Raw genomic sequence first — 26,127 nt, 5'->3', positions numbered from 1 at the left:
AAGAGTAAAGGGCACCTGGGAGGCCACAGCCTGGAGAGAGAGAGAGACAGCTTCAGCACAAGGAGTCTGGATGAGAGATAAAATAAATCAGCTTCCCTTGCACAGCTGCTCTTCACAGTTTCATGCTCCCAGACCCTCCATCATGGGCAGCCCAGCATGGCTGGTGGCTCTGTGCCCACAGGTGTAGGAGGAACAGCTCAAGTTCTGCTTCAGGTCCCCTCTGAAAACACTTGGACAGTAGCTGGACTCACTGCACTCTTGGGATATTTCTGCAAACTCAGAACCCAGGAATCTTTCATCCTTTTGGCTTCTACATATCTTCTGTTTTCTGCCTGTGGGAAGTTGTATTTTGCAAAAGTGGCCAAGTTCTCATTTAATCACCTCATTTGGAAATTCCGGAAATGGAAATTCCGGAAACAGGAATTCTAACAAAAAATGACAAGAAAAAAATACTAAATTCCCCCCACAAAACATGACACAAACCCATTTGAAATGGAAATGCTGCTTTTATGGTAGTGATAACAGATAATTTATTAAGGGAAAATGAGAAATGCTTCACTGAGAAATTTCCCCTACTTAGTAGATTATGATCTATTAAAGACTCGTGTGCAGTGGAAGAGGGCTCGCGACATTGGACATTTAAGACAAATTTGGTCAGAGTACAAGAGGATATCCTATAGGGAGCAGACACGCACCAGCAGCAAGATGGATGAGATATTAATGCTCTGATATTTTTCATCTCTAATTTCTAGAGCTCTATGAAATATTCATAATGGCAGTGTGGCCACGCTCCACCATTAACGCTCCAGTCTGCTAACACCAGACAATCTCTCTGCCATGCTTCAAATCATATTCTGTGTTAATAACTTGCCAATGAATCAATCAAATCCTGCTATGAGGTTAATCCTTTGATCATTATTAGGACTAGAGATCTGTTGCATTTGTTAAAAAAAGAAGTCACAGCACGTCACGAAAAGGAATGGAGGGGCATTTATAAAATATGTACATTAAAACAGTAATAATCAAAACCCATGGGTCACGTTATTTTAATCAAAACATATTTTTTCCTTTGCAAAACTCACTTTCTCATCAAATTATCTGGGGCTCCTTTAGATTCTCACCAGGATAAGCAGCCTGCTGGGGCCCACCTGCATGTCCAAGGAGAAGTCAGGCAGCAGATTTACACTCCTCCTGAGGCAGTTAATCAAAACCCTGTGCAGGTGCAGAAAACTTTCAGATTTGGTGGGGTGAAAGTGCATAGAAGAGAGAAGGAAGTGAAGCTGGCTGCTGGGCTGCTCCTATCATCTTCCAGACCAGCAGGAGCAACAGCAGGTTCAGGGGTTTCTGTCTGAGGTTAAAAATTGTCCATATGTGGCCCCAATCCTCGTGTCTGCCTACCACTTCACCAGCCTACACCAGCTCTTGGTCAGCAGAGCCCAGGCCTACTGTCCTGCCTTTCCCATGGAGTATCTTCAGTGCATGGACTGCATGAGGCAGCTTTTTAAATAACTTGCCTTTAGTATTCTCTGGAAATCTAGGTTGCAGTGGTGCTAGATAGAGCCACTCCCAAATCCTATTTCCTTTGAGACTAAAACAAAAATTCCAGGATCATCTTCAGAGAGAAGGAAATGTTTGGCTTATGATGGGGTTAAAGGCAAAAGCATCACTAAGAGCCACTCTGGGAACCAGGCTGATCTTCAGCCAGAGGCTGAACGAAAGTCCTCTGGGCTGTCGGTAGGAAAACCTAGACTATTTATTTGTCTCTAACTGAGGCATTACCTCCATGAGAATATTTGTCTGAAGGTCTCTCCTCATCCCCCTCCCCTCTGAGTGAGCTCCTGGGCCCACTGTGATCACTTTGATCCCAGCCAAGTGAGAGCTAAACTACCAGATTTGTATTTACAGAAAGTCAATTACCCATCTAACTGCGAGCATATGTGTGCCACTTAAGATGAAGAGGCACTTTATCAGTTCTATTTTTGCATGTGCAAATTAGCAATAATAATATATTCACCTATCTCACAAGGCACTGTGCAGATTAAAGCATTAATGTTTGAACAGCACTTGGAGGTTCTCCAATGGGAAATTCTGTAGATGTGGAAAATATTGAGTTTTGCTGCGATAAATTTATTATTAACGTAATAGCATTCCACTCTTGCTATGAAAAGCATAATCATCTAGAGATTTCCCCACCTGCCACCTGAAAACAGACATTGTAACAGGTTTGGAGATGTTTTTCTCCCTCTGATCTCTTCCCAGTGTTCGTACATCCCCAAGTGCGGGAAGAATTATGAAGAATCCATGTCCCTGGTGAACGTGGTGATGGAAAACTTCAGGAAGTACCAACGCTTCTCCTGCTTCTATGACCCCGAGGGCGTTCAGAAGAATGTGATCTTAACCAAACTGTACAGCTCCAACGTGCTGTTCCACTCCCTGTTCTGGCCCACCTGCATGATGATCGGTGGGGTCGCCATCGTCGCCATGGTAAAGCTGACTCAATACCTTTCCCTGCTCTGCGAGAGAATCCAAAGGATCAGCAGATAGGAAAGGAGACTTCTCTGAGATTTAATTACAGTGAAAATACTGTTTTTTCTCATTCTTCACCAAAGAACCTTAAGTTTGTAATGTGCAAGTCTGGTATAAGTTCTATATTCTTCTAAGTAGAGCAATAATGCAAAAGCTGTTCTATATGCAAACATGATGTTATTATTATGCAGACAAATGAAAAAGTTACTGTTTTGTGTTGACCGTCTCTATGATCTTGTTTTAAGCTGGGATTAGTACTTTCTTTTCTACAGCCAAGATAGGGCTCATTGTGACCATTGGCCAAGCTTTAGTCAATTGATGTTTTTGGTGTAAAAGATTCTGGGGAAATTCACTGCTGGACAAAGGGCAGCCGACCACTTGTGCATCATTGAGGTCTCACACCTGGCTCAGTCCATTCAATGGATTTGTGGCTTTGGTTTTTTTTTTAATATTGGCAGGGTGAATAAAGCATTAATTAGGGTTTTTTCATGGTAAGATGGCACCAAAAGGATGTATTTTGAGTTCGGGATAAGCAGACAGTATTTTCAGCCTCAGCAGGACTTGGTGATGCTTTGTGTTTGCTCCCTCAGTTCAGAAGTCAATTGTACCCTATGGTGTTTATAAGGTCTATTGGAAAACACTTTGGAGTTTTATTTTGTGTAGTGCTATAATTTTCTTCTGTCTTATCAATATAATTTTTGTCACTTGAAGAAGCTGTAGCCAAAAAGCAAAAAACACCTTGTTCCATTTTGTATTCTAGTCTGAGCCCTATTGATGGAGGTGGGACCAGAACTCCTTATGTAAAGGTTTATTATTCATTTGTCTTGTATTTGCTACCATATCACTGTAAAGAAAAAAATAACACTATCAGCTATTTTTTCATTTTTTACTTCCAACTATTTTAGATTTTTTTACTTGATATATATACAGATATATATATATATAAAGAAAAAGATATATTATATCTAGTTGTGTATTGAAACTTGTTTAGGGGGGTTTTTTTCTTTGTTTTTACCCACTGGAAAATGAATAGTACAACTCATGTATTTGTAACCTTCGTCCTTGGATAATATCATAACATGGAGAAGCAGCACTGCAGGATCTTATCCAATATTCATGATGTTGTTTCAGTCAAAGGTCTCTGTTGCTATGACATGGGAAATGACAAAAATCTCATCCAATTCTACGGCTCTATTAACTGAATTGTTAGATAATCATCATAACACATTTGGAAATCTCTCCTGACCTTAACTCACTATGCAGTGCTGGCTGACGTGAATTTTTATTTACAAGACCCAGGTGCAATGATTTATTGGAAAAACTGAGAATCTGTCAAAATTGTTGTCCTATCTGTCAAATATTTACCACAGTATACTTGCCAGTTTAATTTCATACACACTGCAGTCACAATTTCTGCATAATTTATTTTTATTCCCCTATAGAAAACATTTCTTCTTATGTTTTAAAGACACCTCTCTCAGTTCCTCATATTGCACCCGGCCTGAAGGACAAACACAAGGCACATCCTGGGAGCAATCCTGTGAACTCATTATCCAGTAGCTCAAAGAAACCATAATACAGGTCTGCTCAAACCAAGGAAATAACAATTTCCCTTCAAAAAGACTGCAAATCAAGTATTCTGCCTAGTTCATCTATATATATATATATATAAGTACCTTTCCTCATCATAGCATTAAAAATTTCAAGATGTTACAAAACAAGTCATGCAAGTGTAATGTGAGCTGTAAAAAAAAAAAAAAAAAGAGTTCTCAGCAGTGAAAATAAACCTGCAATCTTGTAATCAGTAGTATAATTTTCCTTAGGTAATTAAATTCCTGGAGGGTGGGGGGAGATAATGAAGGTTCCAAAAATATGTAATAAAAATATTCAATTAAATCTTCCAGATTTCAGTATCTTCTGCCTTCAGATCTGGCTTGTTTCATCAAACTGCTTTCTGCAGCTTCCATTACCAAGAAAGGAGGAGTGTTGGTGCACCAGGGAACTCATAAATGCTCATTTGCAGAAACTCTGTTTTGATCGATACGTTGGAATTGCAGAAGCCGGCGCTGGGGGATTTGGGAAGCTCAGCCCCAGTGGGACTGGACTGTGCTGCAATCCCAAATCAGGAACTCTGGCAGCACAGAGCTCTGCTGTGGTGCCTCTTCCACACCATCACCAGCACTCGTGCTGCCCATTTGCACAACGATTTACGTGCCTTGTGACATCTTTGGTGCCTGTGTTTGTGCATTTTCCCTGGGTGACAGGGAAGCTGATTGCTCCTGACATTTACACATCAAACGCTGCTTTCAACATGTCATGCCATAAAACGTTTCACCAGAGCTCCTGTGGGTGAAACATCTTGCTGCTGTTGTAGGCTATAATCATTTTGTTGACATTAAGGGAGAGATCTGTGGGATAGCAAAACAACTTGAGTAATTGGATGGAGTGAGATAAAACAATAATTTTGAAGGGAATTATCCATCTGATCACTGGCATTGTTAACCCCCTACCGAAGTTTCAGCACTGCAAATGCGATTTTTAACAACTCCTGCTACCCCAAACAGAGGTGGTGTTTCAGAAGGGATGTTAGCCTGTGCTATTTCTTTCTCTATTTTAATATCATGTTTTCCCTTGCAAAAGGCATTGGTGTTCCTGTAGGCAGCTGAAATGAATGAGAAAAACATGTAATGCAATTCAGCAGCCAGGCAAACCTACCCTGTTTCTAGCACTGGTTCTGACTTTTCCAGCACAAACATTTCAACTCTTGGTGTCCCAGCTGGGCATTTGGGAGAGCAGGGAAAAACCTGTCCTGGAAAACCCTGGAAGGGAGAGCTGCAATACAAAAAATTTCATGCAGTATTTCCAGGCATCAGAAGCCTATGACAAGCACCCCTGTGTGATTTAAAAGTATTTAAAGCATTCATAAGTATTTCAGATACCAAATTCCTATGGCCTTTTAGTAGTATTTCTTAATTAGATTGTATATGTCAAGCCTTATTCCTATTCTGGAACATCTAAATCTGAAGCTGAAGTGTGAACATCCTTGCTGTAATACTTCAAAATTTGGCACCTTCAGCAGATTTACTAAATGTCACCAGCTAGGACAACAGAGAGTTTATTTTGATTTAGTTTTCCTCATTGAAGAGATGTCAATTTATCTCACAAAATGTACCCAGTGGAAGAATATCCTATCTCCAGCAGCAAGGAGAGAGGGTTCAGGAAATTCAAGAAGAGAAGACACATCTCAAGGAGACACAAAGGCAGTGATTTCCCACCTGAAGGACAAATGGGGAATAAAGTCCCACCTTGTGACTTTCTCTTTTTTCATTTTGTACCAAGGATAGGAGGGAACTTGGGTAATAAATTTTTTAACTCTATTTGAAAAAATTGGGTGGGGGTAAGGCTTAGGGTTAATTTCAGTTCAGTGGAAGAAGTTGCTGAGAAAGAACTGGCTGGTGTTCATCTGTTCCATAAGGATTCCTGCTCCCTGAGGAATTTTACTGTCAAACCTTTGACCTTACAGCAGTACAAACTCTGTCATGAGTGGTGCTGTCCATTTAATAGCACTTTTATAATTTTTCAGCTGATTTCCCTTCTCATACACTCATGCTGGTATTAAATTAGCTCCAGGCATTCAAGGGTGTTTTCCAATATCTTTTCAACAACACAATTTTTCCATAGTCTCTGAGCATCTTCTCTTCATTAGCCATTGTACTGTTCATCATCCATCAAATATTTGGGAAAATCCCTTACTTTTCTGCTCCACTGAGCACTCATCACTTCCCAGTACTCCTTTCTGCAGAGGAAAACCACACATGATTTTTGGAGGTCCCAAACGTCTCACAACTGAACACAAACTTTGCCAAATTGTTTTTGTCCTGCAGGATAGAAAGAAAAACAGGAGTAAAGTTCAATTATTTTGTTTCAGTGTTTTGAAAACAAAATGTTTACATTTTTCAGTCTGAACTGAAAAAGCGTTTTAAAATCTATAAAATCTAGGGATCAGGGAAACTTTTCATATGAGAAATCTTGAAAAATAATAGTTAGAAACATAAAAGATCCTCTGATGTGGGGAAAAAAATAAAAATATCAGCAACTGGTCAGTTCACTGAATATTTTGAGGTGGGGATTTTCTTATGAGGTTTACCAGCAAGGTTTTTTCATTTTTATCTCCCACCAGTGAAGTGCAGGATCCATCACAAGGATGTAACCAGCAGCAGCAGCCCCAGGCAGGGTCCAGCCAGGCTCGTGTGGGGGATGCTCATCTCAGGGGTCAGCAGGATGGGGAAAGCAAAGCACAGCACTTCCCTCCACACATCACAGCTACTGAACTGAGCTGCTCCTGTGCACGTACTCTGTGTTTAAAGTTAAACCAAACTACCTAGATTTGGGGTTTTTTAACACAAAGTGGTCCGGCCATGGGATTCAGTTATTTGAGATGTTGTAAATTAGGGAAGACCCTGCATGCTGAGGCCCTGGGTGAGTGGATTCTGTGTCCTGTTAGCCCCAGTGTGGCCAGCACAGCGTTTGGCCCATCAGGAGTTGGCTCTCCCAAGCTCTGTCCTCTCCTGTGTTTGATAAATCCCAGTAAACCAAGAGGGGTTGATGCTGCCTTTGCCATCTGCTGGTCCCCCAACAAGCCTCTTTTTGTCCCTGACCTGTAGCTGCTAAATTTAAAACAAACTTAATTTAACACAAAGAGCTTCTTCCTCCTTTGGATATGATCTAAAAAAAAACCAAATAAATCAGCAATGCTGCCTGGTGAATTCACACCACAATTTTTAAAATAAATTTAATTTCTCCAAACACTTAAGGAAATGTGTTAATATTAGCAGAGCCCTCCATATAGCCTGCCTGCTTTTTCTAGTTCTCCATTTTAAAGAAGGAGCTGGTAGGTATTTATTTTTAACAGAACTATATTTATTTAGGTAAGAATTTAGTATATAGTGATTTTATTGTAATATAGATGGTAAGAGATGCTCATTCTAAAGTTCTTTGCAAGCTCTGTTGAAACACAGCCATTTCCAGGCAGAAGCTCAGCAAATGACTCACAAAACATGGGCAGAGATGGAGGACCAGCTCTCACTCAACACATAGAAAAGTTTGTTCAATTTGGAAGTTCAAGAAAAAGCAGGTGAGAGTTAGAAGCATTTCCAGAGGCTGTCAGACAGGTCAGATTTAGGGAACCATATAAATTTATGTTCATACCCTTCAGTATAGCATTGAAAGATCAGACACTTCTGGAGGTTGCAAAAAAAAAAAATAAAAAATAAAAGCACAGCTTTTTGTCCAGGAGAGTGCTCAGTTTTTAATATATTTCAGGAAATATTAGAAAACTGCTGAAACACCGTGACATTCAGTGCACCCAGAAACTAGCTTACTTTATAAAGATACCATTTCTACTATGCTTTTTTGGGTTTTTTTTGAAACTTGGAAAAAATGCAAAAGCAAAATCTGAACCTGGAGTGACCTCCCATTGTCTCAGCTAACTCTTTGTACCAACCCAATTGATTTTTTTTCAGGTTTTTCAGTCTGCAGAATATTTTGATGATTTTCTTCCCATTCGCAGCTGAAAAAAATATTGTAGAATTGAAAACATGCTTCCCTCTCAGCTCAGGTTAAAACCTCCAAGCCTCCTAGGACAGGTTTTCTATTACATCACATGGAAGGTGTCCTTTCCTGTGGCAGGGGGTGGAAATAGATGATCTGTAAAGTCCCTTCCAAGCCAAACCATTCTATGATTCCATGTGTGTGAGGAAGGTGGGAGTTTTCATCTCCTCTTCCTGAAGTCTCCACCTTGGCAATTCTTGTGCATAACTGCAGGTTCTGGTCTGTATTCAGCTACCAAGCACTTTTTAACACCCAGACTCCTGCACAGTTAACTCCAGATCACAAGCAAAGGCTCTCTGGTGCCAGAGGCTGCTGAGCAGCTCAATCCCCAAAATCCAGGGGGCAAAAAAAGGAAGAGCACCTTGAAACCCTTCCTGGGGGAAGGGGCTTGTGATTTCAATCACGGCGCACTTAAGCTCTCCGTTATATTCATCAGAAATTAAATAGGAAGCAAAGTCTGATGACTAAGCAGCAACACCTTAATCACTCCCCTCAGAAGAGTTCAAAGATGTTAATACAGCAAGACAGCTGAACAATGCAACGGGAGGCTGCAAACACTGCAGAGGCTGCAAAACCCGACTCAGAGGGAGCCTGGGTGTAATTACTTGCCTCTTGCTCGGCACCACTTCACCATGTGCTCAGAGACAGTGGGAAGGCAAGTTTGTACCAGCAGCGGCACATTTTCCATCCCTGGCAGCTCCCTTTCCTCCCCAGCACGTGCTGGCTCCCAACCCCACACAGGGGTTTCTGGGTCTCAGCCTCCAAGTAGGAGACAAGATCTCCCACCCAAGAGCAAAACAGAGGCCAAGAAATCTGTCCCAGAACAGGTTTTCCCACAGCATGTGAAGTGCCACTAATCCAAGATTTCTATTAAACAGCCACCAGGAAGGAAGAGGAAAGACAAATAGAGAACATGAGTAAATGAGATGTTCTGCTTTGCTCAGGAGAAATGAGGATTATCTGTTCACACACAGGGGTTTCCCAGGGCAGGAGGAGACATTCAGAAGCCTCATTCTCTGTTGGCAGACACATCAGGTTTGGATATAAGATCCAGGTTTTCATTTCATGGCCCTTCACAAATCTCTGCTTGCCAAAGAGTAGCTGCTTATTAGGCCCACTGAACCAGATGCTAAAAGTTCTGAGTATTCAGTATCAAAACAGAATTATTCAAACGCCATCTGGACACAATCCTGAGTAAGGTGCTGCATGGAAGATTGCTGGAGCAGGGGTTTGGACATCCCAACACCTGACAGGCAAGTGCCCTGAGCACAGGTCCTGTCAAAGGAGCAGGAGTCAAGTCAGAAGCTGTGATGGACTTGGCTGTGAGTGGAGAAATTTGTTAACCTCATTTAAAAACCTCATTTTCTGCTAATACTCCATCACACTCAATTTTTCACTCTTTTAACTCAAAGCATCCAGTGAAAGACATGAAGTAGAGCTGGCAGAGGTATCCAGGAGGCTTTCCCCTGTTAAAGAGTACCAAAATTAGAACAGGCATTAGAGGGAATCCAGATCCTCTGCTGTTAAATCCAGGAGGCTTCACCTGATAATTTCAACCAGAAGGTTAATCCTGAGACAGTAGCCAGGAGAGAGGGACTGCAGCCCAGATCAGAGAAGGGCACAGGCAGCTTCAAGTGTCCCTGTCCCACCAGCACATTGTGCCTTGTCCTGAGCACCCACGGCCCTGTGGACATGCTCTGTGCACAGGAATTTGGGAGGCACTCACTGCTCCTGTTCCTTCAGTGTCCTGCCATTAGCTCCATGCCACTCAGCAGTGACCTTAAGAAGAGAAATCATCTGCAGTCCCAGATTTCACTGCTGTCCCTGGCAGTCCTTCATCCTGAGCCAATAACACGCTGCAAATAGCAAATTAATGATCTAGGAAATCAGTTGTTCCCTTGTACCCTTTCAGAGTCCTCTCCCACCCCTTCTGGCCTCTCTCCAGGTGAGATCTTGGCCATGCAGGTCAACACATGCAGGAAAGCAGGAGAAGCAAAGACGAAATTCCATCTACATTGTCAGAGCCATGTAAACTGGACCAGCACCAACCCATATTCAGATGCTTGGGCAAGGAGACTTTGATGGCAGCAGCCCTTTGAGTTTGGTGCTGGCCGTCACCACCTGGTTATGGACCCATCACCACAAACGAGTCAAGGTCCCAAAGGGGACAGTGAGGAAGGAGCATCCAGGGACCTCTTGTGCACTTGCTGGCCAGTGACACTTGTGCTGAGCTGACCCACACCCCCAGCTCCCAAACCCTGCTGCCCCATGCCTGAGATAACCCTCAAACCTTTCACACCTCACACCAAGAGCAGGACAGGAGGTGGCAGTCAATTCTGGGCACGCCACCACGCCCATGGAACAGAATAAGTCCCAAATGTCACTTGTTTCTTCTACATCTGTAGTGCAGATATTTTGGTGATGATCTTTGCCCTTCAAAGTGCCCATCAAAGTTCACAAGGCATCCTGCCCACTGCAGAGACTCTGAGTGCAGACCCAGGGGTGAGCTTGTTCTCTTCTCCACTTTGTGACTGAGAAATGCACAGCTTTGTCCTTCCCTCGAGCTGCTTGGCTGCTCAATACTAGCCTGACAATTACTTCCAGCCTTGGATAAAAATCTCCTGCCCTGATGCTGTTAAATTATGTAGAACAAGATTATAATTACATCGTAAAAAAAAACCTCCTAAACTCTATACTTGAAAGAACATTATTCAGGTTGCAAAAGCAGACACTCCAAAGTTACAAAATGCCAGAAATAGAGCTGCCTGAATAGCTTCCATGCTGCACCACTTGTATATCCCTGTAGAGTGAGAGCCTGTATCCTGTATCATCATATATGCATGAAGACACAGGCTCTCACTCTACAGGGATATACCATTTTCCACAGGACGCCTGGCCCTGCTCTAGAAAATGACTTTTAGGCAGGGTCACAGCCCTGGTACCATATGGGCAGAGCAAAAGTGGAACAGGGAGATATGCCTGATGTCCTTCAGAGGAGAACACTGCTGAGATGTCTGTGAGGGGGGAGAGGATCAGGGAGGCTGATGGAAAGCCTTCCTTTCCCCAAAATACTGTGGATCCCTTTCCTGCTCAGCTCTGCCAAGATTTGGTGAAAGCACCAGGCTGGAGCAGATCAAGTACTGGGCTCTGCCCTGAGCAGGGCTCAGCTCAAGCAGATCATCTTCCAGCTGAAAGCAACTTGAAGGAAACATTTTGACAGCTCCAAACTGATCATCTTCTGACATTTTTGACCCATGGGAAGCAAGTTTGCTATTAGTTTTTTAACTCCTTTGTGTCAAAACTCCAGGAAAATGCTGCTGGACAGAAGCCTCCCTGCCGTGCCCCAGCAGCAGGGTTCAATTTACCCTTCACTCTGGGTAGCTGCTGTCAGCTGCCACCAAACATACACATCCCACAGACAAAGGGGTCCACGGTGAGAGGCTGCTCCCCTCCACCTGCCCTGCTCCAGGAGCCCACAAATCCTCCCCAGAAAGGTCTTTTCACTTGTTCCAAGGCTGAGCAGACAGACCAGAATCAGGCTGCCAAATGGGGGGTTTCAGGGAAAGCTTATTTCTGTCTATTCCTCAAATGAAATGAAAAGCTATTGATTCAGAGACTCCCTAGCCACCAAAACCCATGTTCCTCCAGTTCACCCTGGCCTCCCCATACGCCAGGCCAAAGGTCAGGGTGTTTGTGCACTCAGTAAAGTTGAGACTGGACTAAGCCAGCCATCAGCCCCACAGATAGACCAAATCCTGTTCTTCTCACAATGGATTCTTCCCAGAAAATACCCACAATAAGCCTTGAGGGTACACTTGGATTTGCCATCCGTTGCCAGCCAGCAGCAGCCCTGGTACCCATCACCATGTTCTATGACAATGTGATGGAACACAGTAAGGCAAAGCAACAATCAGGAAGAAATGAAGCAAAACTAATTGTCCTGCTTGGGTTGTTTCAATTTTTTTTTCCCCATGGTGACTACAGCATCACTGTGGAACAGACTTTCTCAATGGTCCTTTTTCTCTGTGACTTCATGTTTGAGTTTTTTCAACATTTGTTTTGAATCTGGCTCAGTGATTCCAGAATATCTCCATCACAGGAAATATAAAGAATTAATACAACCTCAATGCATAACGCATTTGCACTGTGTAGCATCTCCAGTTTCTTGGGAAACAAATAAGTGTACGCAAATTGCAAATACATGAGCTTTTTGAACTGAAAAAAAAAAAATAAAAAAAATATATCTACCTTCTCAACAATTCACAGGTCTATGGAGGATGAGACAGTCTAAATGTAGACCATGTAGCAGCTCAAGACTTTTTTATGTCTCTTCATTTCAAGCTGGGCCTGAGCCTCACCTTCCATTCCCAACTCAGTTGGCCTTGGGATATCCCAGAAATACAAGCTCTGTCACCGGCTTTGTGCTTCAGAGCACTGCTGTAAAAAAAAAAAAAGGGAGGCAGAAGCCCAGAAAGAATAAATCCAGCAAAAATCCTTGGGAGTCCAAGACCTCACTTTCATAGAACAGTGACACAGAAAAGTGTCACAGCAAAATTTTTGTCTCTCCCATGCAGCCAGTGCCAGCTGCTTGCTCTCCATGGCCAGTGGTGTCCACCTGGGATGTCCCATCATGGACCACGAGCTCTTTGGACACAAAGACATCTTCTGCTCTGGTTTTACAGAGCTGAGCCTTGACACACACAGCTGAAACTGCCTTAGTTACTGAAGTAAGCACCAGCCTCAGTAGCAACCTAAGGGCTGATTTTCCATAAAAACAATGATTTTTTTTTTATTTTTTTTTTTTTTAAAGCCTCTGCAGCCTGGAGCAGGACACTGGTGGGGTGTCTAAACAATCTTCCCCTGGACTGAACCCCTGCAGGATGGGAACTGCAGAGGATACAACCACAACAGCTCATATGGCCCACAAGCCACAAGGAAGCAATTTCAACCCATCAGCCAAGAGCACACCCAGGGTGCAAGGGTTATCTTGCCAGGCCTGGCTGGGGTAACACGTAGAGAAGAGGTAGATATATGCTTGGAATTTTTTTTTCCTTTTCTTCTTATTTTCAGGGTTTACTTGCAATGCTGTTTGTCACATCTCTGCAATCTCTTTGTACAGCATATCTTTTTGTACAGCATTCATCTTCTCACCAGTGGTGAAAGGCAGTGCCCTCAAGGACTTTTTTCTGGCCTTTTAATTGAGTTGTTTAAACTGATAAATTCAACTGGGGAAAACTATCTGAGAAGAAGTGATGATTTTATTAAATAGAGAGAGAGCATGAGCATCTTTCAGGCCATTGAAATCTTTCAGCCAATCTGGATGAGCAAGTGCTGGGACACAGAACCACTCTCCCCTCCAACTGCATTTTTTTATGGCTAAAGATATTAAGGAAATGTAATGGAGACACCAGCAACGCCTTGAATCAGCACCCTAGGTAGTTTGAGCAGCACCACTGCATGTTCAGATGGTCTTTTATAAGATGGCCTGGCAAAAGAGCAGCCTTTAAAAATTATAGCACATTCTCTTGCATAAATAAAACTTGTATATTATTGTGCTAGTGGGTGAGATATCTTTCCCCAAATCTGGGGACTCACTTTCATTGCTGGAGGATGACTCAAGTAGAAAAATGCTGCTCTGTCTTGCAGAGGGGGTTTACAGCTAATAAAGGTTCCTTCCACAGGCTGTTATCTGGAAAAATTAGTAATGAGAAAATCCAAGCTTAGAACATCATGGTTTGGAACAAATTTTGCTTTTAAAACCTGCTACAACATCTGTCTGTTACCAGTGAGTGCAGCCCAGGGCCAGGTCCTGCTGAGGGGTTCACAGGCATTACCCACTCCTTCAGACACTATCTTTAGCAGTGAATAGCTGAAATCCAGGCTTTTCCAGCCTGTTCTGGCAGCCAGACCTGCTCTGTGCTCTTGGGAAAGACACCAACACTCTCCAACTCAGTTTATCTTTGAGTTTTAAATAACCACAAGTGCAAGACCCACATTAGAGCCGGGCTCATGGGACCAGCTGACAGCAGAACACAGCGAGCCTCCTGGGACCCACCAAATCCCACCTCGGATCCTCATTTTCTCCCTGCTACTTCAGTCCACTTCATGCTTTCCCCTGTAGGTTTTGGTCCCTTGTCTTTCTTCCCCTGTATTTCCTCAAGGGCTATTAAGCACTCCAGCAGCTCCTAGCCCTGATCAGATTTTCAGGGAAGTACCAGCTCCTGCAGAGCAATTCTGCCTTGCTCTAGCAGAGGAAAAATCCCTCCTGCTCCAGCCAGACCTGACACTCTCAGCAGAGGAATGCTGAAATACTGAGGTACATGAATATCAATCAGCCTGAAGCAAAAAATGAATTCCCTGCAGGAGCAGCACACTTCCTTCCTCAGAGAGCTGCTGATTAGCAAGGTTAATTGCGTACCTGCCAGCAGCAGCCAGCGTGAGCTCGCCCATGCCTTGCAAGGGACAAGAGCTGATAACAGCATCCTTGCTGTCCTTGGGTGCCTGAGCACACACCAGCAGCTACAAGCTCCATCTCTGCCAGGCAGGACTGGGAATTTGACTCAGGCAAGGCAGAAGCAGCTGTGGGTTCATGTACAACCACTGAAAGTCTTCCCCAGTAACACATCTTCCTACAGGTGTCAGATATTTCTCCCAGAAACAGAATAACTGATTTTTCAGCAAAATATTTTTCTATCAGGTGATAATATTTCTGTTGCTATATTTTATATATTAGTAAAGGCCTGTATGCACAAACCAGCCTTTGAAATAAGTCGTGATATTAAGGGCTAAAATCCTTGAAACTTACCTGCAGAAAGTAAAACAATGTTCTTGTGTAATAAGACAAGAATGTAAACTTGTGTGTGTTAACCAATAGTAGCTCGCTCTGCCTGCAAACCCTGTAGAACCCTATAAAAGTGTGCTGATAATAGAAATAAACTGGCATTCACGATTACTTCTGTGAAGACTGGTGAATTGCTCGGGGGTTCTTCAATATTTGGCGCTCCGACCAAGGACACCCCTGCAGGCAGAGGGGCTTTGGAGTCAGCGGAGTGGATCTGGGCATTAATCGTCGCGGGCTCGGATCGGCACCAGATAGGCAGCCTGAGCGCGGTGAGACGCGGAGCGGTTAGACGTGGAAGTAGGGCTGCTGGGGGGGACCCAGGAGGCAAGTGCGTGTGAGAGGGATCGCGACCTTCCGACTTGCGGGTGCTGTCGGCATGGAGACAGAATTTGCGACAGCGAAAAAACTGCTTCTCTGCATCCTCGTTAAACGAGGCGAAGCAGCCCAGGAAAAGGACCTGGATATGCTCATTATATGGGCTAATTGTCTTGAGCATTTGCAGTGCTCACTGCTTCTTGCGGGGCAAGAACGTACTGATATATCGGCTCTGATATGGGAAACGGCAATTACGGAAAAGAGCAAGGACACTGTGTTTTTCGGTCGAACTTGGCAGATTGTAATTAATACCCTAAAAAACAGAAAAGTGAGATATGCTGAAGCTGTGAGTTCCATAATTCTACCTGCGTCACAGCGGCAGATGCCTTTACCTCCCACTGCTGGGCAAGCTCTCCTATCTATACTGCCCATGGAGAGAGGGAGAGAGAGTTAGGAAAAAGAAAATAATGAGAAAAAAGTTCCACAGGGAACGCTGAAACAACGAACAGAATCTGTTCAGTTATGGCAGGATGTGATACATCCAGAACTATTTGCTTCATTTTTGGAGTCACTTTTAGCACTATAATTTTATTTAAGTTCCATTTTTACCACCCTGGAAGAAAAGAAGCCAGATTTAGACTGGTTTCCACCCGAACCAGGAAGAAATGAGGGAGCAGCGAGGTGAGCGCAAAGAACAAAGGCACCCTGGGGGTAGAAGCAGCGCAAGAAAAGTTCCAAGGCCACTCTGAGCAATTACAGAAAAAACTGAGCAAAAACAGGTGGCTCAGACAGCTTCAAAGAGAGACAAACTAGTCAAAAAATCTCAAACTATATGGTATCTAGTTCAAAATTCATCCTTGTAATTAGAAGCTGATAAACTGCAATGATCACCGTTGTTAGCACCTGGCCGTGAGAGACTTTTCGTGTAAAATCACCTGCTTTTGCAAAATCATGCCTTTCTTCCTCTATCAGCAAACAACAAGAGAGATTGAGAGAAAAAACTGCATTTGTTAAAGTTAACTTTGTGAGGCTTTTTTTTTCTTTCTCTCCGTTTTTCCTCGCTGCGAGAATACGTGGAGAATGTGAAGAAAGATAAGAGCAGAGCTGCAGCAGCGGCGGGGCGGGCAGTCCACCCCCCCGCTCCCTCTCTCGAGGGGGGGCACTAGGACGGTGCCTGGTTTGTTGCAGGGTTGTGATTTATTAGGTTTTTGGAGTGTTTTTGTATACCCTTTTGGAGTTAGTTCTGTGTTTTAAGTAATTATGAGTTTATGTAATTGCAGTTTTTAAAGTTTTACTAGAGAAATTATTGTGGTTCTTTAAAAGTTTAAGAAAAAAAAAAAAAAAAAAAAGTGTTTAAGATAAATATTAACAGAAGTTACCTTACAATAATTGGTTTTAAAATCCAAGGTTAAAACATGGTATAATTTATAGTTTTTAAGAAAACCTTCTTTCAATTAGTGTTATTTACAAAAGAGATTTGTGGTTTAAAAAATAATTAGTCAAGAAAATTTTATTATATAAGACAAAGTTAAGTTAAGGTATATATTATTTATTTGCTTGGTTTTTTTTACAATTTTAATAAGGAAATTTTAATATAAGTTTTTTTGTTATAAAACACATATAACTGCATATTTACCAATTTAAATTTTAAATTTTAGTTTAAAAATTGGACTTAATGTTTTTGAAAAGTGCTACAAAAGCTGGATGGCAACTTGCCAAATCCCATGTTGTTGTGGTGGTTTTTTTCTAGAAAAACTGCACTTTAACATCCTAACCAATTTAAACATATACTAGGCAAATTTTTATTATGAATAAGTATTTTTAGTAACATTTGCAGTTATTGTGGGTTATTTTTAAAGCTAGATAACATAAAATTGTAATATGTTTGCTATATTTTTATAATCTTTATAGTGAATTTATGTTATTGTTATATTGTGTTTAAAAGGTATATATTAAATTTTTAGTTGCTTTTTTATAATAACAGAATAAGATTAAGTTATGTTTTCATTTAATATAGATTAAGTGTTAATAAAGTTAAGGATAGTCAAGTTTTATAATGTTTAAGCTTAAATGTTTTTAAGTTAAGTTTTCTAACTTAGATATTTTTTTAAGGTTAAGTTTGTTATTTTTTTTTTGTCATATATAATTATTGTTGAGTTTAGATATTGTTTGATTGAAATTGTTTTATGTTTTATTAGAAACACTTGTTTAAATTGCAAAGTATAGTTGTTTTTTTAGAGAAAGAAGAACGGCCACAGCTGAGACAGCTGTGATGGAGCACTGGTAAACACCTGCTTGTGGATGGAAGTGAATGCAGTCTGTGACACCCTTGACTTTATCAGGAGTTCTATTGGTTGTTGCAATTTCTGCAGTTTTGTTTGTTATAGCTTTTTTATTTTTAGTGTTTTCAAAATTTTAAGAAGATGTGCCATTGTTGAGGATCAGCTGCCATAGGAGAGGCTTCAGATTAAACCAACTGCTGCATGGTTTAATTGGTCTGATACCTAAGGCTCCTGATCATTTACTTTATACAAATGCATTTTAACAGTTTGCTGTGCTGTAAGCATTTTATAGCTGTTACTATTGAAAACCTTATTTTAGAAATGAATTAAGAGGCATCTTTCCAGTTTAAAGCCAGGCCCTGGCCAAGCCTTGACTTTACCTGGACAGAATGTTTGCCAACAGATCCAGATATTTTCTATACCAAAAGAATATTTGAGTCACTTTTTGACTCAGCAATTTGACCCTATTAATATGACAGCTGGATCAATTTTGAAGTGGGCTTGGAGAATCATTTCCGGAGGTGATTACCCAATCCTTCACTGATTTTTTGTTTCTGTTTGTTTGTTAACTATGGAATGCTAATGCAGTGTTTTAGTAATTAATAGCAGTTCTATATTATATACCCTATTAATAATGTTTAAGATTTAATTGATTTTTAACTAATATAAGTTCTTATTAATTGTGTATAAGGTTTTGTGTTGCTGTTGATGTTTATAATAGAAGTACATCTCATTTTTATTTTTTTTAAGAAAACGGGGGAGATTGATGGCCTAAAAGCATTTATTTAGTGTAATTCATTAACTTCAAGGAGAGAAGTGTCTGTGTTTTGTTGGCAGGTTCAAAAAGGTCACCTGTTCATCTGACCAGACTGTGTGCCTCTGAACACACGAGATCCAGTGAACAGAGATGTCATCACACAGCCGTGGTACTCCAGACATGGATCAGAAGTGGACCTGTCAGGACACAGTTGTGTCTGAACACTATACAGACAGCTGCCAACAGAGATTTTGTGTTGTTATTATGATGTTGTGTCTCTACCAATTTTTCAGGTATCCTTTGTTTTAAGATTTAGAAGGATCTGAAGAACAACTTGAACATCAAAGCCCTCAGTCACCGATCAACTGCCAGCTGACATCATAGGAGCAGTGAACATTCCAAGACTGAATCATTCTGGAGAAATTCTGTAGAAGATCTAAAAAGTGTAGAGACTCCATTTAACTGTATATAAAGCAAACTGTAGTTGTGTGTTTACCCTTTCAGCAAATTGCTTTCATGTTTAGACTACATATATACCAGAGCACCTGTGTTAAAAGTAGTTAGACAATAGTTTAAGTGTTTAGCTTGTGTAGTAATTGTTATGTTAGTATAAAGTATAAGTATTCCCTCTTCAAGAGGTAGTGTAAGCATCTTTGAAAGTTCATTTAACGATTGAAGTTCTAGCTGTGAGTTTGCAAATATGGTGTTATTTACATGGTAAAATGCTTATGGTAATTGTGTTGTGTATAGTCGTGACCAACTGTCTGCTAACTAACATCCAAAAGTGACAGAACATATGGGTCACTCTGGCACATTGAACTGGCCAAAGGTCAATGTGTCTGAGCTTAGCCACCCCTGGAGATCCTTTCGCACCTGTCTCATAGGAGTCCCTGAATGGGATCCTCCGGCATTTAAAAGTTTAATTAGTAATGAGACTCGACTAAATCGATTGGCAATGTTGCAAGAGTGCAGTCGCACTGCTGGCTTCACATTAAGACAACTTGAAGCCTGTTGGCAAGCAAAAATTACCAAAGTTTTTAATGTTACAACCCTCAGAAGAATTGGATTTGTTATGTTCCACCAATACCTCGGGTGGATGGATAATGTTTGAACCCCCGACAAAAAGTCATTCTAACAAAGTAATACAACACTGGGTTGCAGTCAACCCTATAGCTGATCTCGTTACTACCACTGTAAGTAAAGCCTTTATTCATGGTGCAATCTCACAAGACAATTACCAAAACGATCACCTAGTTCCATATTCCTAATCTGTGGAGATAGAGCATGAAATTAGAATTCTTGTTAATCCACATGGAAGACCCTGTTATCTTGGGAAACTCACTCTGTTCCACCCAAGCTTACATCTATTGTTGAATATAGCTAGCAAAATGAAGAACATCAAACAGTCAAAGCGAAGCCTGAATGAATTAAAGCTTATCCACCCTAAAAGGGCTCGCTTGCTGGACTAAAAAAGAATTAAACTTAACATCCACAATGTTAAGTGAGCTTTCAGCCGATGTAAGTAGTGTGTATCATGCAGTATTATGAAATCAAGTTGCAATTGACTTTTTGCTCTTAGCACAAGGACATGGTTGTGAAGAGTTTGAAGGCATGTGCTGCTTAGATCTTACTGATCATTCAGCTTCCATCCATGAGCAACTACAACAGCTACAGGATGGGTTGCATGCCCTGAAAGAAGATAGTGATCCCATTGAAAGTTGGTTTGCCAGCTGAGGCATCACTAGATGGTTGAAGTCTCTTATGCTAGAAGGGGGACAGACTTTACTTATAATGTTAATTGAGATGACAGTCTAGGTTGTATGTTATTTTATCCAAAGCCTGGTTTGTGCAAAAAGAGAAAGGGGGATTTGTTGCTATATTTTATATATTAGTAAAGGCCTGTATGCACAAACCAGCCTTTGAAATAAGTCGTGATATTAAGGGCTAAAATCCTTGAAACTTACCTGCAGAAAGTAAAACAATGTTCTTGTGTAATAAGACAAGAATGTAAACTTGTGTGTGTTAACCAATAGTAGCTCGCTCTGCCTGCAAACCCTGTAGAACCCTATAAAAGTGTGCTGATAATAGAAATAAACTGGCATTCACGATTACTTCTGTGAAGACTGGTGAATTGCTCGGGGGTTCTTCAATATATTTCTCATCCCAAAATTTCCAAAGGTGGATTGTGATAGTATCAGAAGCATTTTATCTTAAAAGATACAAAGAAGGCATTTGATCTATTCAGATGAGGCTTTTTGTTCTTTGAAATTCAAAGTAACATATTTCTTACTTTCTTTACTCTCTGTTGTAAACAAATCAAATGTCATTCTGAAATGAGATACCAGCCAACTGTGGCATTTGCACTAAACCGAATCATCACATTGAGAGAAGCCACAGACCAGACCGTGGTGTAGAGAAACACATTCCAGGTGCCAGCTGCAGCACTCAGAGCAGGTACTTCATGCTCTGGACACCCCAGAACACACAAATCTGCTGTTGGGAACAAGGGAAAGATTTGGAAAGCTGCAGCCTCTGGGAATGTGGGAATTACAGGGCAGAAGCACAGAGGAGAGAGTGAAAGAGCAGGGCAATGACTGCTGTATGTGTGCTGGGAGACCTGGAGGACTTGGCTGTGTCAGGGGCAGTTTGTTCTGGTGTGGAGCAGAACCTGCAGCAGTAACAGCACTCAGATTCCAGGTGATGGCTTGGGCTTGGAAGCTGAATTGGGTTATCTCAGCTTCCTCATTGTCCCTGGTGAGCCCTCAGCAGGGCTAGAGCTGGGTGCTGCAAGGATGTGATGGGCAGAGCAGCACATCCCAGCACCTGCCAGAGAGAGAGAGGGGAAACTGAGGCCTGCTGTCCTCAGGCATGGGAAATTGGTATTTCTCTTACAGAGGCACAGCTTCAAGCTCAAGTGCTGAGCTTGCACACTTGGAGTCACAATTTGCCCATGTCTGTCTGAAGATGGAATTTCTGTGAGTATTCCAAAACATGAGCTCCCCTGCCCAGCTCATGCTGCAGTGTGAACTTGGGCAATAGGACATCTATGGTCTGTTCTGACTCCCTAAATTGCCTTAGAAATATCAGATGCATGCAAAACTCAGGTCTTTGAAGGGCCCAGAAGAGCAGGGCTATGTCACAGCAGCATTTTTAGAGGCTGCACTAAAGCCATTTTGGCCCCCCATGCCTGGAAGCCCTTCCAAAGCACAGAGCCATTTGCTGAGCAGCCGAGCTCGGGTCTGTGCCGGGCTGACAGCCCTCATTAGCAGCATCTCCCTCATCCTCTGCATTCCAGCTGTGTTCCCATCTGCCACGCTGCTGCCAGAGCAGCCACTGAGCACAGAAGGCTGTGAGGCACCTCTGACAGAGGTTTCCACTCAGCTAACCTGTCTAGCACGGAGCAAGAGGTTGTCTTTCAGATCCCATCAACAGCCAGTGCAAGGCAGCATCCAACACAGCTCCTGGAGGGAAAGAAAATATTCCAAACATTACCCTCCAAAAGAAAAATAATAAATAGTAGGAAAAAGGCTGTTTGGAAATATCAATTTTTAAAGTATTCTTATAAATAACATTTTTATAACCACAGCTTCTTTCTTTTTGTTTGAAAGTTGGATGCAAAAGTAGAAGTTGGGTAACTTTACCTAAATAGCTGGAATGTTGCACTGGATCAGTACAGCCATTCAAGATGAAAATCAGCAGCAAGCTCTCCCTTGAAGAAATAAGTAATCCCAAGGCAGAGATAAAATTGGATAATGAATGTCCCAATAAAGAATAGGCTGGGACACACCTGAGCTTCTCTTAGTCCAAGTCAATCCCATCACTTTTCTTCTCTGTTTGACACTGGCATTTTCTGCAGAGGAGGTGTTAAAGCACCATCCATAAAGCAGGACTCCTACATGAGCTGGGCTATGGTTCCTCACATTGCTGCAGTGTGTCCCAGGCCCTGAGAGCTGCAGATTAGCTCTGACATTGCTGGGAGCCCTTCACAGAAGAAACTCCAGGAATTTAATATATGCACCTCAGTCAACTTATCAAAAGCATTCAAGATGTTTACATCATTAAGCAGCAATAGAGAGTAAAAAGGAAATAATAAAAAGCTTGCCCATCATTACTAGTAACTGCAGTCTGCTGTGTGGTTCCAAGTTTCCAAGCAAAACGCTGCACAGCGAAGCCAGGGAGGGGTGAGAAGTGGAGAGGGGAAGGTCATGGAGAGGGGAAGAGCAGAGTCAGGTCTGTCCCTCAGAGCCAGTGCACATATGTGACCCCTCCCTCAGCCATTCTGCTCATTTGGGGTGAATTCAGTGGGGAATTCAGAGCCCAAACAGCAGACAGAGACCCCAGTGCTTCCAGAGGCAGGATCAGGGCTTTCCAAGGCTGGATCTGCCACTGCCCCTTGCTCCTAATATAGCCAAGGGTCTTAAGCACTGGCTGCCAACTTCATCCCAAAAAGAAGCAGAAGTGGCCTGGGAAAAATGGCTCAGGTTGCTTTTGTCTAAAAAATTCAGGTTGCAGCAGTGGAAAACTACTGGACATACTCATGGCACAGCTTGACCTCTGCTCTCTGAACCCCAAAATGCCTCAAGCCCTCTTTGCCTTCACAGCCCTACTGGGTAAGGCTTGAGGAGGGCAGCAGAGGCTGTGAGTGGTGAAGAGCATCACACAAGGCTTGTCTGACCACCAAAACAAACCAAAGCCTCTGCAACATCTGTCCAGGCAAAATATTTTGCAGTATGTCCCATATTGGCATTAACACAGACTCAAGCAGCTGAGAAAAATAAAACCTCAATTTTCCTGAATGAAAATGCGGAAAGGTACTCTCTTTTTCTTAAAAAATAAAAAATAAAAAAAATTAAAAATATTAGGTCAAACCCTGTAGTTTTCATCCCCTTTTTGTAAAATAAAATAATGAAAATCTTTGGCTGGCAGATCAAAAGCAAATCATCCTTTAATAGAGAAAATTAAAACTCCCTTCAAATATGTTTCTTTCCTGTAAAAATTCAGTTACACACCAAAAAACCATGACTCAGGAGAAAAAGGGGTTCTAAAAACATCATCATCAGTTCTTCCAAGGACGCTTCAAAACTTTGCCACAGCCAAGGTAGCTGTGCTGTATTCATAACATCACATGGCAAAAAAGCTGAAATATTATGAAAGCCTTTGAGTAAATAGTTGAGAGCTTCAGTTCTGAGCCTGGCCTTGGCACCACACACCCTCTACAAGTCACTGCCCTCTCCCCCACTTTTACCCCACAGCAGGGACCCTGTTGTCCCTGCTCACCCCACAAATTCCGTGTAACGCAGTCCCAGAGAACTAAAGGGTTAACATGAACATTTGGGTGTTTATTTTGAGTAGAGCATAAAACCCTGACAGGCCATAATTACAGTGTTGATAAGCAGGGAAAGAGTATTTGATGTTTCAAACATCACATGACTAATTGGAGCTGGAACAGATGTGTGTGTAATTTGGGGATGCTGCAGCGTGTCATGGGCTCGAGCAGCACACCCAGGAGAGGGGAGCTCCACGGACCTGTGATCCTTCCTCTCGTGGCCCACCCCAGCCATGCATCCCCCTGACACCACCAGCACCTTCCCCTTAGTGCACTCTCAAGCTGAATGAATAGAAAAGTGAAGAAATAAACCCATTTCCATTCTTTGATTATCTTCTTGAGTTGGAATTCTCCTCAAAGCATTACGGACACTCCAAAAAATGCTGATTTTTTCAGCCATTGGGCAAGAAAGCACGCAGAGAATCCTCAGAGGATGCCCTGGGCTGTGGAGAGCAAGGTGTGAGGTAGGTTTATATTGTAGTAAAACACGCTCTCATTTCCACATTCAGCATACCAAATTTTCTTTTTTTTTGACCTAAAGATAAGTGTTGGGTATGTTAGTGGTCCCTACAGCAAAGAGCTCCAGAAACAGCAGAGAGCCCAGAGGGACAGGGTCAGACCCTGCTGGCACTGCCAGCCTTTCTGCACCCTTCACAGTGGGCTGGTTTAAGTCACAGTGAAACTTCACTGTTCCTTTGGCCCTTCAACACTTCTCCTCCCTCGGGATATCTTTCCACACCCATCCAGCTGGGATGTGAAATGAGTTTGGGTATTTATTTAGAAAGGGGTGAATATTTCATTGCTTTGAGTCTTCTTGTTCTCTTTCCTTTCTCTCTCTTTGTCTCTCCAGTTTCCCCCCTCTAGGTCTCCTTGGGAAAGGTCTCCCCACCCAGCTTTCAGAAGGAATATGAGTTTCACAGGCTGCTCTATCACACATTGATTTAGAATCACTTTTTCCTTACGTAGTCCAGAGGGAATTATGAACTATATTTAAACCAAAACTTGGTGCGATAAGAGCTTTTAATTACTAAATACAATGTGTGCACCAGGGTATGGAGTTTGACTCTTTTTAAGTCTCTTTAAGGAAGAATTAACATGTCTGTATCTGCTCATGAGCAAGAAATACTGACATTCACCGGTGGGAGCTCTTTGCCACATGAAAGGCAAAGAGAGTGCAAAAAAGAGAGTGTAAGGGATGAGCATCTGACCCAGACCAAGCTGGGATGGGGCCACTGGGTTCCCACAAGAAGTCCAGTACCCACCACAGCATATTTGCTGGTGGCAGAGCCTCCCAGTGCTGACCAGAGAGGCCACCTCACAGACAGCTTTCAGAGAGAGTTTATAATTCTCCTCTGTTTGCAAATGTGAGTCTGTTCACAGCACCCCGAGCCATGTGCAGATGGAGCGAATGAGGCCAGCACTGGGGCACTACCCCCAGTGTCACAGACACCTTCTCCAGGACAGTGTGGCCATCCATTGGCATTTCCATGCACCTACAGCTCCCCATTCTCCACAGAAACCTTTGGTGGCGTGCAGGGACAGCGCTCCTCCCTATTCCCAGAGCTGCCACACAGCTCCTCCAGGACCATAACCTCCTCACAGCAGCCAAAAACACCAGAAAAAAGGGCACTGACAGGCTGTGACCCATCGATTAACAGGCAGATTTGGCATCACAAGAACCCCTGGGGTGCCTGACCACCCACCAGGCTGGCTGGGACATCCTTATTGAGAGCCTTCAGCAGTCACTGATGGAGTCAAACTGAGAGCCTATAGCTACAAAAATGTATTAAGGAATGCATCTGCCCTGTTGTGTTGTCAGAAGACTTTTTCCTCCAGCAGCCCCATCTCTGGCCACAGCCACAGCACAGCAGCACAAAGAGCACCAGCTGAAGCTCACTCAGAGCTCCAAAATCACCTCCTGCTGTCAGGCATGTGGTAGGTACCTGAGGAGCACCCCTGGGACAGGAAACAAGGCACACAAGGCAGACAAGGCTGAAAACATCTAAATGTGGGGGTCACGATTTCACCTCTTGCGTTTTGCAAAGCTTGGTGTTTTACTGTAATTATGTTTTGGCTACAAACTGCAGAAGAGGGAAATGATTACGGGTTTTACTATCTCTTAGAATTCAGCACAAGAGCCACAGAGCAGCTGTGGCTGAAATGATGAAGTATTTATATTGCTGTTTTTCCATCACAGGTGTTTCCTAGCATAAAAAAAGATTTCCTTGCCTTGCAGCAATATGTAAGTATACACTGATCAGAGCTCCTGGTGCTCACAGCCAAGAGGAAAAACAACTTGCAGGTCATTTTCTATTCATATATTTATAAGCTCACCAGAGTTATGTATTATATCATTGTTGTATCTATGCTTCATGCAACAGTAAGAGGGGTTTATTCCCCAAATAATGTTATATCATGGTATTTTTACAGTGACTTGCTGTGAGGTAAATCTGGATGTCTCTACATAGAT

General features: G+C 42.4%; 2 protein-coding genes across 8 annotated transcripts in view; one reads left to right on the top strand and one right to left on the bottom strand.

Moving 5' to 3' along the window:
• The window catches only part of LOC131581505 (calcium-activated potassium channel subunit beta-2), a 152,553-nt gene extending 149,987 nt beyond the window's left edge, over nucleotides 1-2,566 (top strand). For all 3 annotated transcript variants that reach the window (XM_058843857.1, XM_058843860.1, XM_058843858.1), the window contains one exon: nucleotides 2,260-2,566. In XM_058843857.1, coding sequence (XP_058699840.1) covers nucleotides 2,260-2,544 — 285 coding nt within the window. In that variant the 3' untranslated portion in view covers nucleotides 2,545-2,566. The remainder of the gene's footprint in view (nucleotides 1-2,259) is intronic.
• The window catches only part of ZMAT3 (zinc finger matrin-type 3), a 64,605-nt gene that overhangs the window by 5,201 nt on the left and 33,277 nt on the right, over nucleotides 1-26,127 (bottom strand). For 2 of the 5 annotated variants that reach the window (XR_009278100.1, XR_009278104.1), the window contains 2 exons: nucleotides 21,718-21,792; nucleotides 6,292-6,404 (listed from right to left, as the gene is read on the bottom strand). The exons of 1 other annotated variant lie outside the window; for it this stretch is intronic. The gene's annotated coding sequence lies outside the window, so the exon portion shown is untranslated. Of the gene's footprint in view, nucleotides 1-6,291; nucleotides 6,405-21,717; nucleotides 21,793-26,127 lie in introns of those variants that run through there. 2 more of the 5 variants (XM_058843854.1, XR_009278098.1) reach the window with 2 other exon arrangements.

The sequence above is a fragment of the Poecile atricapillus genome, chromosome 8, assembly GCF_030490865.1.
Source record: "Poecile atricapillus isolate bPoeAtr1 chromosome 8, bPoeAtr1.hap1, whole genome shotgun sequence".
In the NCBI taxonomy this organism is placed as follows: domain Eukaryota; kingdom Metazoa; phylum Chordata; class Aves; order Passeriformes; family Paridae; genus Poecile; species Poecile atricapillus.
Note: the sequence above shows the minus strand (reverse complement) of the source record. Positions and strands in the feature narration are given on the sequence as shown.